The 19,617-nt window shown below is 40.1% G+C and overlaps 1 protein-coding gene across 2 annotated transcripts in view; it reads right to left on the bottom strand.

Moving 5' to 3' along the window:
• The window catches only part of SUGCT (succinyl-CoA:glutarate-CoA transferase), a 799,797-nt gene that overhangs the window by 430,808 nt on the left and 349,372 nt on the right, over window positions 1-19,617 (bottom strand). For both annotated transcript variants that reach the window (XM_004739352.3, XM_045089530.1), the window contains exon 11: window positions 16,875-16,972. In XM_004739352.3, coding sequence (XP_004739409.1) covers window positions 16,875-16,972 — 98 coding nt within the window. The remainder of the gene's footprint in view (window positions 1-16,874; window positions 16,973-19,617) is intronic.

The following is a 19,617-nucleotide window of genomic DNA, read 5'->3' as shown; positions in this document are numbered from 1 at the left end:
AGCATCAAAACCAGTAAAAAATACTTAGGAATAAATTTAACTATGGTGTTGAAGGACCTCTACTCTGAAAACAAGACATTGATTAAAGACAGTAAAAAAGACACAAATAAACAGAAAGATATCCCATGTTCAAGGATTGGAAGAATTAATATTGTTAAAATGTCAATACTACCAAACTTATTTATAGATTCAGTATAACCCATATCAATAGTCCTATGGCATCTTTTACAGCAGTAGAAAAAACACTCTGAAAATATATGAAACCACAAAAGACTCCAAGTAGCCCAAGAACTCCAAAGGAGAAAAAGAACAAACCAGAAGGTATCACACTTAATGATTTTAAGCTATACTATAAAGCTATTGTCATCAAAACAATAATGTACTGAAATAAAAACAAATAGGCCAATGCAACAGAATCAAGAATCTAGATATAAACCCAAACAGCATATACAGTCAGTTAACATTTGACAAAGGAACCAGGAATACTCAATGGAGAAAAGACAATCTTTTCAACAAATGGCACTGGGATAATAAAATATTCACACATAAAAGAATAAAAATGGACCCATATCCTCTACTACTCACAAAAATTAACTCAAAATGGATGAAAGATTTAAACGTAAGACTTGAAATCATGAAAATCCTAGAAGAAAACATAAGAATAAAGTTCTGTCATATGGGTTTTGGTAATGGTTTTTTGGATACCACGTCTAAAGCACAAGCAAATGGACAAAATAAAAAATAAACAAGGAGGGTTACATTAAACTAAAAGTCTTTGTAGAGCAAAAGAAACCATCAACAAAATGAAAATGCAACCTACAAAATGGGAAAAAATATTTGTAAACCATATCGCTGTTTAGGGGTTAATGTCCAAAATATAAAAGGAACTCATACAACTTAATAGTGAACCATGCCACCCAACAAAATAACCCAATTAAAAAATGGAAGAAAGCCCTGAGTACACATTACCCCCAGGAAAAGATACAAAAGATCAACAGGTACATAAAAAGCTGTGCAACACCACTAGTTATTAGGAAAATGCAAGTTAAAACCACAATGAGATTATGTCCCACCCATTAAAATGGTCATCAAAAAGTCAAGAGATAACCAATGCTGTTACAGATGTAGAGAAAAGGGAACCTTGTGCACTGTTGGTAGGAGTGTAAATTGATACAGTAACAATGGAAAACAGTATGAAGAACCCTCAAAAAATTAAAAATAGAACTACCACATATGATCCAGCAATTCCACTTGTAGGAACAGATCCAAAGGAAATGAAAACTTTAACTAAAAAAAAAAAAGAAAAAGATATCTACACCCCATGTTCATAGCAGCATTATTTATAATAGCCAAGATGTGAAAACAACCTAAGTGTCCATCAGTGAGTGAATGGATAAAGAAGTTGTTTTGTACATGTCAGTGAATGTGTTATATGACATAAATATGAACATATATTATTTATTATCATTAATTAATATCACTAATTATTAATATTAGTCATTACTTATATAACATACACTATAATAATGATTAGTTATTATAATTTAAATATTAAATTTATTATCCCCATGCACATGAATATGTGAATAAATATTATTCAGCCATAAAAAATGAGGAAGTCCTACCATTCATAACATCATGGATGGACCTTGAAGGCATTATGTTAAGTGAAATAAGTCTGACAGAGAAAGATAAATACTGTGTGATCTCACTTATATGTGGAATCTAAAAAAAAAATATCAAAGTCATGAAAAAGACATGAGACTTGCGATCACCAGAGGTGGAGGATGGGGGAGGGGGAAATGGAGAAAGGTGGTCAGAAAATATAAACTGCCAGTCATGAGATCAGTAAGTACTAGGGATATAATGTACACCATGATGACTATAGCTAACACTGATGTATGACATATAGGAACACTAATAGAGTAAATCCTATGAGTTCTCATTAGATTTAATATTTTTAAATGGTTGTTAGAAATAAAAAGAAGAATATCTCCTAACACATGAGAATTGTTTGAAATTCAGCTTCTGGGGCACCTGGCTGGCTCAGTCAGTTAAGCATCCGCCTTCATCTCAGGTCATGAGCCCAGGGTCTGGGATCAAACCCCATATTGGGCTCCCTGCTCGGCAAGGAGCTTGCTTCTCCCTTTCCTTTTTTTTTTTTTTTTTTTTTTAAAGATTTTATTTGCTTATTTGACAGAGATCACAAGTAGGCAAAGAGGCAGGCAAAGAGAGAGAGAGGAGGAAGCAGGCTCCCTGTGAGCAGAGAGCCTGATGTGGAGCTCGATCTCAGAACCCAGAGATCATGATATGAGCCGAAGGCAGAGGGCCTTTAACCCACTGAGCCACCCAGGCGCCCCTGCTTCTCCATTTCTGTTTCCCTCTGCCCCTCCTCATGTTCTCTCTCTTATACTCTCTCTCTCAAATAAATAAATACAAAATCTTAAAAAAAAAAAAAAGAAAGAAAGAAAGAAAGAAATTCAGCTTCCAGTATCCATGAATAAAGCTTTAGTGGAATACAGTCATGCTTGTTCACTGAAGTCTTGTCTATGGTTACTATCTCACTGCACTGATAGAGTTAAGCAGCTGTGGTGTAGATCATTTAGTCCCCAAAGCCAAAAATATTTACTATCTAGCCCTTTATAGAAACAGTTTGTGGACTCGTTTTAAAGCGTTAAGTTTTAGGATGGTTTGCCTACCACAATAGGTAACTAAGATTTTAAAATTTTAATCCCATTTAAAAATTTTTAATTTATACACTATGCTTTATAGGTTTATCTATGCTTATATTTCTAAATTTATCACTACTTTTTAAAATATTTCATTGTAGCTGACTTTTCTTTGTTGAAACTTACTAAGATTTTTTTCTCTGTGACCTGGTCTAGAAATGTAAATGTTCCATAGACATCAGAAATGACCGTGCTCTCTGTTAGCTGGGTATGCAATATGACATTCAATATACTAAATACGTCCTCTTTTCCCTTTTTTTAATCTGTTTTAGAAAAGAGCATGTTAATTAATATAAAAACAATTATTTTTCTCACAATTTCTAACTTTATACTCGTTCTTTCTATATTTTAGAGTATATTTCTAAATCCTGACGTGTTTAAAAATAGCTTGGAACAATCAATTACTCTTATTTCACAGATATAGTACATATCAGTGACCACCAGAGAGGGTCAACCCTGGGGCCATGAAGATCCAGGCCAGCACTCTGATTTTCCCTTTTTTCTTTCCCTTCATTAAATTGAACAGAGTACTGAGACTTAAATAAACTCAGACATTCCAATGTCTGGATTTTTCTTTCCAAAGTTAGCAAATGAGAAAAAGAAAAACAATTCACAATAGAGGGAAGAAAAATCATTAAGAACGGAAAATGTAAATTTTTTAAATTCAGAGACTAAAAGTTGCGTGTGTCTCTGCATGTGTGTTTGTAAATGTGGGGTGCGGAATGTACACTTATTTTCTTTTCCTGGACAGTATTATCCTTAAGAGAACATTTATACTCAGAGAAAAGAGGAAAAAGCCACTATTCTGTGAGTACTATGGAAAAGGCATTGATAATCAGATTTCCAATGTAAGCCTCACCAAAGAGCTGTGTGTTATTGGCCAAAACATGTGCAACTGGAAGTAAGGTAGGTTTAGTCTGACATCGGGGAGCAGTGAGCAGCTTGCCAGGACTACTGTAGACTGTCCAGGTGAAGCTGGTCATCAGGGAAATGGTCCGGGATGCAGGACAGCTGGTGGAAATCAAGACTCAGCAGGGATGTCAGCTGTCAGCACTAGGGGAGAGGTGGAGTCAGCCCTTACTAGAAACATCAGTTAACGTAAGATCAAAGACCAGAGGAAGGCCTACGCTAGAGCTCCAAAGCTCAGAGGAGATAAGAACAGAATGCAAGCAGGGGCAAAGGAGTTGCCGAACAGAACTCTGTCTGCGTCTGCGCCGAAGGCAGGCAGGAAATCGGGCAGGGCAGGGACAAGTCTGCAGTCTGAAGAGCAAACCAGAGTGTCAAGAGACAGAATCAAACTCCAAATTCTCTGTCCAGTTCGAAAGTCAAGAGCAAAACAGGGTCAGCCAGAAAAGTCTGGAGAACTGTGCCTACATCCTCCCAAAAGGAAGGCCTTCTGCGTTAGCTTTGAGTCTCCCACCAGATTGCACGGAGCCTCTAGCCATGATGCTGTTAAATTCTAGTTCTTACTCTTAGGAAGGGTTAAGTCCAACGGTGTCTGAAGCTCTATCCAGCTCCCCAAGTGTTTAGGACTCTAACATTCTATAAATCCAAAACTATACATTAAGTTCCAATGGAGAAATGAGCATATTAAATATTTTATCCAGGGAAATGGCGCTTACTGGACTCCCTCCCACCACCATTGCCCCCCTCCCCCCCCCCAGCTGCCCCAACACATACATATAAATAAATATCCCACCACTACCATCTAATTCTTTCTACTAAAAGGCAGCCTGGAATGGTTTATGGCCCTCCTGGAAAGAAAAAAAAAAAAATGGGGGAGCAGGGAGGAGGGAGATGACCTTCCATTTCATCCTGACTCACTTAAAGACATCACTTGATTCTCAGTCACAAAGAATTCTCTTAACAGGGTGGAAAGCTCCCTGGTCACGAGAAGCTTGTTTAGAGTTGCAGTAGTTCCCCTTGCATCCTGTAAGCCAAAAGGATACATTCCAGGGCTGTGTTTCTTTCATTATTTTTCCCTCCAGGCTGATTTTATAGTAACAACACATAGCCACTTAAACCTATCTCCAAAGAACTAACATCCAGAAAATGTACCACATAAAATATAGACATTTTACAAGGAACCATCTATTAGCTGATAATGGCCGAGCTGCCATGGAGTACGTAAAAAAACAAATCACCAAAACATCAGATCCATTTATCCCAAACAGCCCTCTGCAGTGAATGCCAGATAAACCTACAAGAATGGGATTCAAAGCATTATAAGAGGTCAGGAGGGAGGTTGCAATAAACTAAACATGTAGGTTGAGGATATACATAAATCACATGCAATGCAGCCTCATAAGGTACTAATAGAAGTAAAGGGGGGTGGGGCGGGAGGGGTCGGGGGTGGGAGAGGCTAGCAGGAAGATTTTAAAGTGTGATCATTATGGGAAAGAGAATATTAGACCAACCAAAGAGTGTCAGAGGGAGCAAGCAATAAGTTTCTCTACATATATTAAAAACATGCAGACATAGGAGAGTCGATGGTTACCAGGTTTAGAGAGGGGAGGAATGAATCAGAGTTAAAAGAGACTGCCCCAGCCTCCCAGGCCTGGCAGAAGAATCAGCAGGGGGAGCGGGATCCCTGGGGCTCCCTGACCGTGACCGCTCTCCACCTTTCCCTCTGCTCTTTGCCTCCCTTGGGCAGTCTGAGCTTTAAAGATTTCTCTGCTTTCTCCATATTTCTCTGAAGAGGAAGTCTGAGAAAACTTACTTACGTTAAGGAATGAGAGTGCTCAGTGGGGAGTCCCCTGGAGATTCTCTCCCTCTCCCTCAGCACCCCCCTCACTAAAATAAATCTTAAAAAAAAAAAATCTATAATTGCCCAACCCCTGAAATCAGCAAACTATGTATAAGGGAGGGTTATATTCCGTGGAATAGAGGACCTTTCCTGTCCTTCTAAATTCTATCACATAGGTGGGCACTGATAAAATCCTCCCTTGTTCTCTAAGCAAACGACTTATTCAGTGAAGCCTCTATGCAAATAAGGGAAAGGAAGGTGATACATAATTTCCATTTGTAAATTCATGTTAAAACAACTCAAACTATAAAAGATGGGATAAGGCTAGGAAACTAGAGCCAGGAAAGGAAGACAAGAGAAGCACTAAAATAGGGATTTAAAAAGCCGGGAAGAGGAAGGAGTTAATCATATCTGCTGGAAATTAAATATACAGTAGAGTTGACCCTTAAACAGCACACAGGCTAGGGGCACCTGGGGGGCTCAGTGGGTTAAGCATCGGCCTTCACCTCAGGTCATGATCCCAGGACCCTGGGATCAAGCTCTGCATCGGGCTCTCTGCTCAGGTGGGGAGACTCACTCTTTGGCTCTCTTCCTTTGCCCTTTACTCTCTCTTTCTCAATCTTAAATAAATAAATAAATAAACAAACAAACGAATGAATGAACAGCACAGAGGTTAGGGGCACCAATCCCTTACACCGCTGAAAATTTGTGTGTAACTTTTGACTTCCCTAATTTTTTAAAAAATATTTAATTTATTTATTTATTTGACAGAGAGAGAGAGAGATCACAGGTAGACAGAGAAAGAGGGGGAAGCAGGCTCCCTGCTGAGCAGAGAGCCTGATATGGGGCTTGACCCCAGAATCCTGAGATCATGACCTGAGCCGAAGGCAGAGGCTTAACCCACTGAGCCACCCAGGTGCCCCTTGACTTCCCTAAATTTAACCACTAACAGCCTACAGTAGACCAGAAGCCTCACTGATAAGATGAACAGTCAATTAATACATATTCTGTATGTTACAATGTGTTAGATACTGCATTCTTACAAGAAAGTAAGCTAGATAAAACGTTATTAGGAAAATCATAAGAAAGAGAAAGTACATTTACATTCCTGTCCTATATTTACCAGAAAAAAATGCATGCAAACCTGTGCAATTCAAACCCATTATGCTCAAGGGTCAACTATAGCTTCATTTTTTAGTAAGAATAAAAATTAAGAAAATTCAGATATGGTTTAGCAGAAAATTAAATTCAACAGCTTTCAGGAAGATCAAAAATATCCACTAAAACTTTGTAAAACTTAACTGTAAAAATGACACAGGGAAACCCATGGGTATATTTTACTTCCCAGTTCAAAGGCCCTGGCTGAAGCTTTTCATACAGGCTATTAACACTGCATAGCAACTAAGGAACACAAAATGTTTCATTCTTTATGAGGGTACAGCCACAAATGCAAGGAATAATTTAAGTGGAGTGTTCACAAGTTCCAAATTCATTGCCCACACTGAGAAACAAGTGTCTCTTGAAAGGGAATAGGCTATGAGGCATTAAGGTCCACTTTTGGTTTAAAAAAACAAAGCAGTATTAATAGCATTTATTAAGAATGCTGTACAAAGTTAAATGTATCCCAAGTCTTGTGAGCTATTTTTAATATTTCAAAATCATTTATTTAGCTACAATAAGGCCACACAGGCCAACTACACAATATCATGCTTTCCTGTTGCTGGAATAAATTAATACAATAATACTCATTATATCATTCTAACCAGGATTTGACTGGCAGTTCCACAGAACTTTACTAAATAAAAACTGTGGAACTCACGAACTCTTTACAGCTAGGGAGAGAAAAATTTCTCAAAACTAGGGGTTTCAATCCTTTTTATGAAAAAAGATACAGGAGAAATTTGGCGGTAAAAAAAAAAAATTGGAGAACTGTAATTTAGGATGTTGAGGGATTGAGATTTCCCTAAAATAGAATGAGCTCTGCTGTGTGCTGAGTGTTGTGAAGTCGCTTTCATGTGCGTTCTGGATTTTAATTCTCAGGATGACGCAGGAATTGTTATGCACATCGTATACACATAAGGACCTGAGGCTCAGAGGTATCAGGGCACAAGCTCAAGGCCACAGAGTTAGTCAGTGGAAGGCTCCTGCCTCACATTCAGTCCTTCACGGACTCCAATTCACTAACTAAAAGAACATTTCTTTTTTTTTTTTTTTTTTTTTATTGATTTGACAAAGAGACAGAGAGAGAGAGAACACAAGCAGGGGGAGTGGAAGAGGGGGAAGCAGGCTTCCCACTAAGCAGAGAGCCCAATGCGGGGCTCGATCCAAGGACCCTGGGATCACGACCTGAGCTGAAGGCAGAGGCTTAATGACTGAGTCACCCAGGCGCCCCAAAAACATTTCTTTTCTGAGTGCTGGAAACCCAAAGAGACATTAGAAATAAAAATGAAAAAATCAGAAAAGGTATCGTCTCTTATGGTGTGTCAGTGTAGATTCATCAATTGCAACAGATGTCCCTCTCTGGTGGGGGCAGATGGGGGCGGGGGTCACATGGAAACGCTCTGTACCTTCCTCTCATTAGTGCTGTGAACCTAAACTGGCTCTAAAAACACAGTCTTTAAATAAGAAATTAAGAAATTTCAAGATTATCTAAGAGATTTAGAAATTGACCACCTTGTCAAGGAGGACAACAGATGATAGTTAAGGACAAAGATGCTTGGACGCAGCGGTGTGAGAGGGGCTGCTTACAACAGACAAGTGAGGCAGGAAAAGCTCTGAATTTTGAGCTCATTTTTTTAAAGATTTTGTTTATTTATTTTACAGACAGAGGGAGAGATCACAAGCAGGCAGAGCAGCAGGCAGAAAGAGGGGGGAAGCAGGTTCCCTGCTGAGCAGAGAGCCGATGTGGGGCTTGATCTCAAGACCCTGAGATCATGACCTGAGCCAAAGGCAGAGGCTTTAACCCACTGAGCCACCCAGGCGCCCATACTGTGAGCTCATTTTGAAGGTAGCAGCCAGGGAGACAAAGAAATTATATCCTTTAGTGAAAAGCAATGAGCATATGGGAAGACACAGAGGGTTAAAACACCAGGCCACATTATGAGGTGCAGCAAGGTGGCAGGTGATTACATGTGGCAAGGTAAATAGTTTGGGGCACCGGCATGACGCAATCCAATTCTTGGTTTCGGCTTAGGTCGTGATCTCAAGGTCGTGGGGTTGACCGCTCAGTGTGGAGCTGGCTTGAGACTCTCTCTCTCTCCTTCTCCCTCTGTCCCTCTGCCTCACCTCTCTAAAATGAATAAATAAATCTTTAAAAAAAAAAAAGGGGGGAGGGCCTGGGTGGCTCAGTGGTTTAAAGCCTCTGCCTTTGGCTTGTATCATTATCCCAAGGTTCTGGGATCAAGCCCCACATTAGGTTCTCTGCTCAGCAGGGAGCCTACTTCCTCCTCTCTCTCCGCCTGCCTCTCTGCCTACTTGTGATCTGTCAAATAAATAAATAAAATCTTTAACAAAAAAAATTAACATTATCTTTAGGCACCGCTGACATTACAGTCCTTCCTTCTCTCAACAGCAAAAAAAAAGGCTCCAGGTCCAGCTCTCCAATATTCTGAACAAGCCAATTAAAAATAATTTGACACCAAGTTTTGGAAGTGATTAGTTAAGATGCGGCTCATTAATAAACTTTGAGTTCAACAAATATTTGTTTAGCACTTCTGTTTAGAGGACCCTGAACTACAGCACTTAATTTCACAGCATTTTCATACTGTAAACTCTGAAAATAAGTAAATATTCAATTACATACCAGAATCTTAAGAAAAATCAGATCATTCAAAATCAAAAATACTATTTCACCTAAGTAACTGCCACAGCATTTTAAAAGGAAAATTTATCTTACACTGTTAATTTTTACTTATATCCTCTTACTGTAACCAACTTTTTAATAATTGGCATTCACTTGCTGAACACATGTAGCATTTTTCAAAAAGCAATCTAAAAGTTGTCATCAGTTTCTTTCTAAGCTGCTTTATTTTATATGTCATTTATATATGACTTACTGTGTTTTCTCCCGAGGAAATTACACTCTGTCCATTTCCTCCTTTGTGGTATCTTTTTTCCTCCACCTACTTCTCTTTGTCCTTTAAGACTCATCTGAGGTGGTACCACCTCCAGGAAGCCTTCCTTGACTTGCCTACATTGAGGTAGCTGCCCCTTCTCTGTGCTCTCGGCACCCTATATGTTTACCGTGGCACTTAGCACGCACTACTTAAACCACTGCTTTACTTGTTTATTTTCCTAATTAGATCATGAACTCCTCAAGAGCCCAGATCTCTCCCTCCATCCCTATAGCTGCAGGACAAGTGCACATGGTCAGTGGCCAGTAATGGGGAAGAAAGGAAGAGAGAGAAAGAAAATGAATTGTATGTCTATTTTCTCCATCATTTCTCACTTCCTTCCTCCTCATTCCATGTCTTCCTATTATTTTTCCCCAACTCCCAACACTATATCTTTATCCTTCTCTTCTTGGTTTCAACGCACACCAGATTTTCAATCTCTCCCTTGAGGTCCTTACGTCTGCAAAACTGTGATCCAGGGCGTGAGTAGCACAGGCTTAGGAGACGCTGCTCCTTGGCACTGCAAAGAAGGGGCTTGTTTTAATGGGCCCTGGATTAGTCTCTATTCTATCTCTTTGGTGTTCTAGCTGGGGACTTTTAACATGCTTCAGCTTTGCATAGTTTTCAGCCTTCGCAGCTGGGTAAACAGACTTTCTGCAACACCCTGGATAAAATGGCAAGCTCATGGGAAAAGTCTTCACCTTTAAATTAAAAAAAAAAAAAAACTTGTTCACGGCCACTGTTGGGGAATAGTAACACCTGAGAGCACCTGAGGGGAACTATGTGTGTGCTGGCTGCAGACAACTAAGCTGATGACAAAAACATGCGGCTGCCTTCCTGAGTGAGCCTGGCGGCTCTCAGAGTGGAGCATCAGACCACACTTAGCAAGAATAACAGAAAAGTGAGGGAAGTGACTGACATTTCTGGTAGGTTATCCAACAAAGTCTATAGATTTCATAGGAGAATACCAAGCTGACTGTAGTTAACAGTGCTGTATATTTGAAAGTTGCTAAGAGAGTACATTTTAAAACTTCTCATCACAAGAAAAACAAATGTGTAACTATGTGAGGTGATGGATATTAAGTGATGGTGATGACCATTTTGCAATATATACAAATATCAAATCATTATGTTGTACATGTTAAATTATACAATGTCGTATATCAAGGGTGTCTCAATAAAACTGGAAAAAATGTGTCTTCATGGGCACCTGGGTGGCTCAGTCGGTTAAGCATCTGCCTTTGGCTCAAGTCATGATCTCAGGGTCCTGGGATCAAGCCCCGCATTGGGCTCTCTGCTCTGCAGGGAGCCTTCATGCCCCTTTCCCTCTGTGCTCTCTCTCTCTCTCTCAAATAAATAAAATCTTTTTTTTTTTTAAGCGGGGGGGGGCGCCTGGGTGGCTCAGTGGGTTAAGCCGCGGCCTTCGGCTCAGGTCATGATCTCGGGGTCCTGGGATCGAGTCCTGCATTGGGCTCTCTGCTCAGCGGAGAGCCTGCTTCCCTTTCTCTCTCTCTGCCTGCCTCTCTGACTACTTGTGATTTCTCTATGTCAAATAAATAAATAATCTTAAAAAAAAAAAAGTCTTCAGGCTAAATAGAAAATAGTGGTTGCTGAGAAACAAACTCACCTTATGATGAAAATAATTCCTTTATTTCACAAGTTTAAGAAACTACTTTACTATAAAGTCTATCATAACTTTTATAACATGATTTCCTGGTCACCTCCCCTCTCTCTCCCTAGACCTTCTTACCTGCCCCACCAATCCCCTCCTTAACCCCTCTGCCATCCACTCCCTTTCCCTGGACCCAACTCTCTCTCTCTCTCTCTCTCTCTCTCTCTCTCTCTCTCTCTCATCCCACCTCCCCCCACTCTTCCTTTGAATCACTGAGCTCCAGGCTCATTGTCCTCCTTGCTACTCCTTAAACTCCCACCCACACACCTGCTGCCTAAAAAGCTTCTCCCAGTTATCTGCAGGCCCTTTCCCTCACCTCCTTCCAGACTCTGCTCAAATGTCACTTTATCAGAGAGGCCCTCCCTGACCAGCTTAAATGGAACAGCCAGTCTCACAACCAACTTTTGCCACTCCTCATTTTCCTTCCCTGCATTATTTGTCACCAGCTTAGTTTGTCTCATTTATTTTTCTATTCCCAGTGCTCAGTAAATAGTTATTGAGGAAATAAATAAAGACAGAGTAACATTTCAGGTAGCACTTTAGGGAGGCGATAGGACCTATGGGGGGAAAAAAAGTAGCCTTTTGAATTCTAACTATTCACTACATATGGAACCTTGAAACTAACCTCCCTACACTACAGAATATTCATCAGTAAAGCGGAAATAACAATGCTCCTCTGGTAAGTCAAGGCATCTAATAAATGCTGGTTCTTCCCCTTTCTTTCTGCCTGCCTTCTTTCTGCAGCTGGACCTCAGTGTACCTGTGATTCACAGGTCTTGAGACAGCTGTCCAGTGAAAGGAACAGTGTGTTCCACACACGTGGAACAGACCACCCGCAGAAGGTAAAGCAGATCCTGTGTGGGTTGGATAAAGGGTAGGCTGGTGCTGAGTCAGCGGGCAAGGAGGACTTCTTTTCTGAAAGTGTTGTCTTCTGGCCGGGACCCCAAATAGAGACATCTGAGGATGGTTTCCTGAAACTATAGGACAGACCCAGAGGCACGACTGTGTTCAGGATAATAAGAAGTCTGGGAAGCATGCCAGATAGAGAACAAAAGACATAGAATGGGAGTGCGGCCCTAGCAGGGACTTTAGGCTGAGAAAAAGGTGGAAAGAAAAGATCATGTCAGGCTGTGGAAGACCATGATGTCAGACTAAAAAGACCAGATTTAATCCGATAATCAAGAGCCACTAAACATTTTGAATATTCCATAGAAAACATGGAATCATCTCGTGAAACGATACACATTTGCACTTTCACAGAGGCTTCTGATTTCTAAATGCCGAGCACTGAAAGGTACTGATGAATCCAGTGACGTTTGCTCAGGAAAACGAAGGACAGGGTTGTAGATGGGAACAAATCGCATCCTAATCTCCCCTGCTCATCACTGTTGGATCCTCCAGGCAGAAGAGACTTGAGCTGGCAGAGAGGGAAGAACTGCAGACCCCAGGAGAGCACCAAAAACCAACAACACGCACAGGCTCCCTGTGGTCTGCGTTTGAACAGCAGGACCCAGGGCAGTATGACTTCCCCTCTAAGTTTCCTCTCTTCAGGCTACCCCTCGTCTCTACCATGGGATTCGATTCCTTATTCCTTGTTACATTCTAATTAAGACATAAGAACCTGAAGGGTTCCAAAATGATGAAATTTCCACTCCTATGTCTAGAACAGGAGAAAGAAAAAGGCAACAAATTACTTTATTCACCCCAAAGAGAGAAAATAGAAGTTAATGTGTTACAGATGCCACTAGAAGTCTCTCCACAGCGGAATTCTAGGACAGAAGCTAGCCAGGAATAAATGTTTGAGGGCCTCGGACACTAAAAACTTAACTTTGTGGTTCCTGAAGTTATAAAAGGGCCAGCATCTAAAGAACAAGATGACACTTGTATCTGCCAAGGTTTCGGATTTTTCTTGGGTCCACTCTTCTCACAGCATGGATGTGATTTATTTAGACTATCAAAGAGCTTTTGATAAGGCTCTCACAAATGCCTATTATTGAAACTGGGTAACCATGGTGTGAAAGGAAAAAGTCCTATCAGTGAATTAAATGGATTAAAAACTGCTGGAGAGGCAAAGAGGCAAGAAGCAGAAATAAATGGCCAATTCTCATGTGGGGAAAGGTTAATGATCGAGGGCTCTTAGGCTCTGTGGGGGAATCAGACTGATACTTCACCAACGACCAAGACAGGGGAGCCCCATGCCATGTTCTCCAAGCATCAGCCCCACACAGAGCCCCCATTGATCAAAGAGTCTGGGGCATAAGGAAGAGATGCAAGCAGTCCAGGGAAGGGTAAATAGGTAAGGAACGTTGTTGATTCACCCAGAGATGCCCCAATCCCAGGCGGACAGAAATAAAATTATAGTAGCAGAATTTTATTGTCTCAGAACTTTGAAACACACTACGGAGAAAGACAAGGGCTCTTTCAAAAGACAAGACCAGACATTGGAACAAAAGTACTTCATTTATGGGCATGATGAAGGGGGGAAATGTTCCACACTGAAGAACAGCTCATGTGGGCATTTAGATCTGCAAAAAAAAAAAAAGCAATGCCTACTCTATACGGAGAAGTTTAGACATACACAAAAGTGAAGCAGGTAGGAAAGATTAGAATTAGCACCTTTTTTTTTCTTTTTCAACATTTCCTTAGCAATTCAGGGTCTCTTCTGGCTTCATACAAATTTTAGGATTGTTTGCTTCCAGCCCTTTGAAAAATGCCTGTGGAATTTTGATCGGAATGGCACTGAAAGTATAGATGGCTCTGGGCAGTATAGACATTTTAACAATGTTTATTATTTCGATCCATGAGCATGGCATGGTCTTCTATCTTTTTTGTCTTCTTCAATTTCTTTCATGAGTGTTCTGTAGTTCCTCGAATACAGATCCTTGACTCTTTGGTTAGGTTTATTCCCAGGTATCTTACGGTTCTTGGTGCTATAGTAAATGGAATCAATTCTCTAATTTCCCTTTCTATATTTTCATTGTTAGTGTGTAAGAAAGCAACTGATTTCTGTACATTGATTTTGTATCCTGCCACATTACTGAATTGCTATATGAGTTCTAGTAGTTTGGCAGTGGAGTCTTGGGTTTTCCATAGAAAGTATCATGTCATCTGTGAAGAGAGAGAGTTTGACTTCTTCTTTGCCAATTTGAATACATTTTATTTCTTTTTGTTGTCTGATTGCTGTTGCTAGGACTTCTAATACTAAGTTGAACAAGAGTGGTGAGAGTGGGCATCCTTGTCGTGTTCCTGATCTCAAAGGGAAGGCTGTCAGCTTTTCCCCATTGAGGATGATACTCACTGTGGGTTTCTCATAGATAGATTTTATGAAGTTGAGGAATGTTCCCTCTATCCCTATACTTTGAATTGTTTTAATCAGAAATGGATGCCGTATCTTGTCAAATGCTTTTTCTGCATCAGTTGAAGGGACCTGACTTCAAGCTTTACTATAAAGCTGTGATTACCAAGACAGCATGGTACTAGCACAAAAACAGACACATAGACCAGTGGAACAGAGTAGAGAGCTCAGATATGGACCCGCAACTCTATGGTCAAATAATCTTCAACAAAGCAGGAAAAAATATACAGTGGAAAAAATAACTTCAATAAATGGTGCTGGGAAAGTTGGACAGCTATGCATAGAAGAATGAAACTCGACCATTCTCTTACACCATACACAAAGATAAACTCGAAATGGATAAAAGACCTCAATGTGAGGCAGGAATCTATCAAAATCCCAGAGGAGAACATAGGCAGTAACCTCTTTGATATCGGCCACAGCAACTTCTTTCAAGATATGTCTCCAAAGGCAAAGGAAACAAAAGTGAAAATGAACTTTTGGGACATCATCAAGATCAAAAGCTTCTGCACAGCAAAGGAAACAGTCAACAAGACAAAGAGGCAACCCATGGAATGGGAGAAGATATTTGCAAACGACACCACAGACAAAGGGCTGATACCTGAGATCTATAAAGAACTCCTCAAACTCAACACGCACAAAACAAATAATCACATCAAAAAATGGGCAGAAGACATGAACAGACACTTCTCCAAAGAAGATATACAAATGGCTAACAGACACATGAAAAAATGTTCATCATCATTAGCCATCAGGGAGATTCAAATCAAAACCATATTGAGATACCACCTTACACCAGTTAGAATGGCCAGTTAACAAGACAGTAAACCACATGTGGTGAAGAGGTTGTGGATCAAGGGGAACCCTCTTATACTGTTGGTGGGAATGCAAGTTGGTGCAGCCACTTTGGAAAACAGTGTGGAGATTCCTTAAGAAATTAAAAATAGAGCTTCCCTATGACCCTGCAATGGCACTACTGGGTATTCACCCCAAAGATACAGATGTAGTGGAAAAAACGGCCATCTGTACCCCAAAGTTCACAATGTGGCAATGGCCACAGTCACCAAACTGTGGAAAGAACCAAGATGCCCTTCAACGGATGAATGGATAAAGAAGATATGGTCCATATATATACAATGGAGTATTATGCCTCCATCAGAAAGAATGAATATCCAACTCTTATATCAATATGGACGGGAATGGAGGAGATTATGCTGAATGAAATAAGTCAAGCAGAGAAAGTCAGTTATCATATGGTTTCACTTACTTGTGTAGCATAAGGAATAACATGGAGGACTTTGGGAGATAGAGAGGATAAATGAGTTGGGGGAAATCAGAGGGGGAGACAAGCCATGAGAAACTGTGGACTCTGAGAAACAAACTGAGGGTTTTGGAGGGGAGGGAGGTGGGGGTTGGGTGAGCCTGGTGGTGGGTATTAAGGAGGGCACGTATTACATGGAGCACTGGGTGTGGTGCATAAACAATGAATTCTGAAACACTGAAAAGAAGTAAAATAAAATGAAAAAAAAAGGACATATTAAAAATCACAATGAATTTTGAAAGACTGAAACAAAAATAAAATGAAATAAAATAATATTAAAAGAATTAGCACCTTTTTCTGAGAGAAAGTTGAAAGATTTGATGCAGGTTTTAACAAAAGTATAACATGTCATGTACGGAATAATCTGGAAATCAAAAAAATCTGATTAATATTAATCCCTTGTGACCCATAACTCAATCTGGCATTTTCAAAACATCATCATGACAAACTTCCCAAGAGAACTTTCGACTTAACCTTTCTTTGTCTCCTTTTCTTCATCTGTAAAATGGGAATAGAATTTACCTCACAGGATAACTGTAAGGGTTAAATGGGATAGTCTATGTAGAGCATTTAAAGGTTAAAAAAAAAAAGTTAAATTATTTTTATTAGTATTGTTGTTATTAGTATTTACAATAGACTAAACCCAAACACACATGCTATAGAGAAGAGATCTATTTCAAGCCATTGTGATTTTCTTATCGGTATCATTCTTACGAGTCAGTACTCATTAAGACACGTAAAGTACTTTCAAATAAAGAACAGAAAACATAGCTTTGAAATATCTTTCCACTAACCCGTTCTGCGAAATGGAAGAGAATTACAAATTAATCTAAAAAAGGCAAAAAAGAACATACACATAAATACGCACACAGACACAAACCAGGCAAATGCTAAGGACATATTTATTCTTAAATGTACCAAGAGTAGATCCAAGCTTACCGTGCAGACAGTATTTTGATAAGCTCTTTTCTATTCTGTACACGAAGGTGGTTAGTTTTATACTTGGAGTCATCAATTAGTTCGGGCAAATTCAAGATCTAAAAAGGAAAAATAATTTTAATGCATAATTCACAATTTTTCATGTACCTGCCTGTGAGTGTTCCAGGCTTACCAACATGCTCCCCGGGATCCTTCCTTGCTGACCTTTACACTTCCAGACAAAGGCAAATAGAGCAACAAAGGAACAGAGATGGAAGGATCATGCAAGCAGGGCAGGAGATGCTGGGACTAACTTTGTCACTTATGAGAAGTTTGGGCTACATTTAGGTATGTGCCTACAGATGGGAGCACAGAAAAAAAGTTATCAGATCCTCACAATAAGTCTTGTCTAGAGAGAGTAGGTACAGAGAGACAAAACCTGATAGAACTGACCTAGTTCCGAGAGCCAATATCGTAACTACATATCCGCACTTACGTGAAGCCCAGAATCAACATAAATCTTGTAGGTACGTCCACTTATTTGTTCCACACGTAAATAAAATAATATTATTCGTCCCAGAAGCCCTATCCAGGATGTTGTACAAGGTGCTAAAATAAAGGAAAAGCACATACATTTGCCCCAAATGTTCGCCATTAAAACAATGTCAAATTAAAAGATATTCTTCCTATAGAAGTGTCACTATTTTTCTTTACTATGTCTCCCTGAAGGAATAACAAATAGAAATGCTTTTATATACTTCCTCTTTTGCTCCTCCTCAATAAAGGGAAAATCTATCTTGCAAGTCCCTTTGGACATCTTGCAATTTTAACGAGACCATAATGAAAGTACCAAGTGGATTTGGGATGGAAAAGAAGTTTTTATAAAGAATGTGTGGAGGCAGTGTTTGGCAGTTGTGTTGGAAAGTCAGAAGGAGCATTTATGGGCTCGGGGCAGGCCATGGGGCCAACAGAAAGCTTCGCTACCTTGAGTAATGTATTTGCTTGAAATATAAACATGTAATGGTTTCATTTGTTTCCCATAGTTTAAATACAACCAATCCATTAATCATCTCACAAAGGACAGAGAAGTGAAGAAGTTTCCCTGGAGTAAAGAGAGCATCTCCACTCTGTCCTTTCTCTTTTGCGGGCTTCACTTCCTCGTTTCCTTGAGGAATAATAAAGACAACATTACTCCCCCAGATTTTAAAAAGCAACACCACATAGAGCGGCTTTCCTAAAAACCTCCGTGTCACCCCAGCTGATTTCATGACTTCAGAAGCAGCCACCAGGCTTGTACGGGTATGGAAACCCGCCCTCCCCTCTCTAGGAGTGAATAAGTCATTTCCGGAAGAAGCAAGTGCCTTCCCCAAATCACAGGTTAAACCTGGAAATCTGGCCTCACCCAGAAATAATGTAAGCTGCATAAAAAGCTGCTCAGTCATTGTACTCAGTGGTAACCAGGATGCCCTCGGATGCTGTTCTCTGAATTTGACTCATCGGACCTCTTTTCTCTGAGCAAGTTGGTATGAAACAGTGAGTCAAGGTAATTATGGTTCTGTCCTTAGCCATGCTGCCTTTCACAGTGTTTCTAGAGAGACTGCTTCCAGTGCTGTGATCACAACCAGCCCTTACGAGCTTGAGGAAGCATCGCCTGGGCGAATGAAGCAATGTCAGCGAAAGTGCCTGACATACTGAGCAGCAAATACATGTGATGTAGTCCAACGAGGTACTATTTCCCCCCAAAGAAATAATGAAGTGTGGGCTTATTGAGGAAGGACGGGAAAGAGGGAGGAAAGGAAGGAGAGGAAGAATGTCTTTAATGAAACTTCATTTCCTATGAACGTTTCTACTAGACGTAGAGTTCTGGGTGGACCGTTTGGTGCCAGGTGGCTCTGGGCTCCCAGTTTCTGACAAAAAGTCTGCAGTCAGCTGAGGCTGTGTTTCCCCACAGGTAACCTATTACTTTCCTCCAGGTGCTTTCAAAACCTTTTCCTTGGTCCTTCATTTTCAGTGGGAAGACTTGGGTATGTTTAGGCATGGATTTACTTGGGTTTATCTTATTTGGGGTTTGCTGAAATTGTGAAATCTGTAGGTTTTTATCTTTCACCAAGTTTGGGAAGTTTTCAGCAACTATGTCTTCAAATATTTCCTCAGCATGTATTCTTCATCCTGGGATTACAATGAGGGGCTCCTCCTGGGATTACAATGATATCAGTGTTAGACTTTTCGTTACCAACCTGAAGGCTCCTGAAAATCTGTTCTTTCTTTCTTCCATTTCTTGGGGGAGGGGACCATCTTTTTTTCTCTTTCTCTCTGTTGTTCCAGATTGAATAATTTCTATTTACCTATTCTAAGTTCCTTGGCTTAGTTCCGTTGTGTTACTGGGCTCATCTGGTGAGGGGTTTCTTTTTTTTATTTGGTGGTCATATTGTTCGTTTCTCCAGTTTCTAGCTGGTTCTTCTTCCTACCTTCTTTTTCTCTGCTGGACATTTCTCCTTTCCCATTTATTTCAACAGTGTCTGTGATGCCTGTTGGAGCATTTTTATAATAGCTGTTTTAAAGTCTTTGTAAGTTAATTCCAACATCTGTGTCCTCTTGGCATTGGCATTTATTGACTGTCTTTTCTCATGCAAGCTCTGGTTCTTCATATGCTGAGTAATTTTGGATTGTATCCTGGATGTTTTAAATAGTATATTATGGGCCTCTGGGTCTTGTTTAAATCCTACAGCAACATTTTATTGTTATTGTTTTTAGCAAGCAACTG

Source organism: Mustela putorius, unplaced genomic scaffold (assembly GCF_011764305.1).
Source record: "Mustela putorius furo isolate JIRA1106 unplaced genomic scaffold, ASM1176430v1.1 tig00003845_pilon_pilon_pilon, whole genome shotgun sequence".
NCBI classification, from domain to species: domain Eukaryota; kingdom Metazoa; phylum Chordata; class Mammalia; order Carnivora; family Mustelidae; genus Mustela; species Mustela putorius.
The sequence above is the reverse complement of the archived record's forward strand: the minus strand, read 5'-3'. Positions and strand labels throughout refer to the sequence as shown.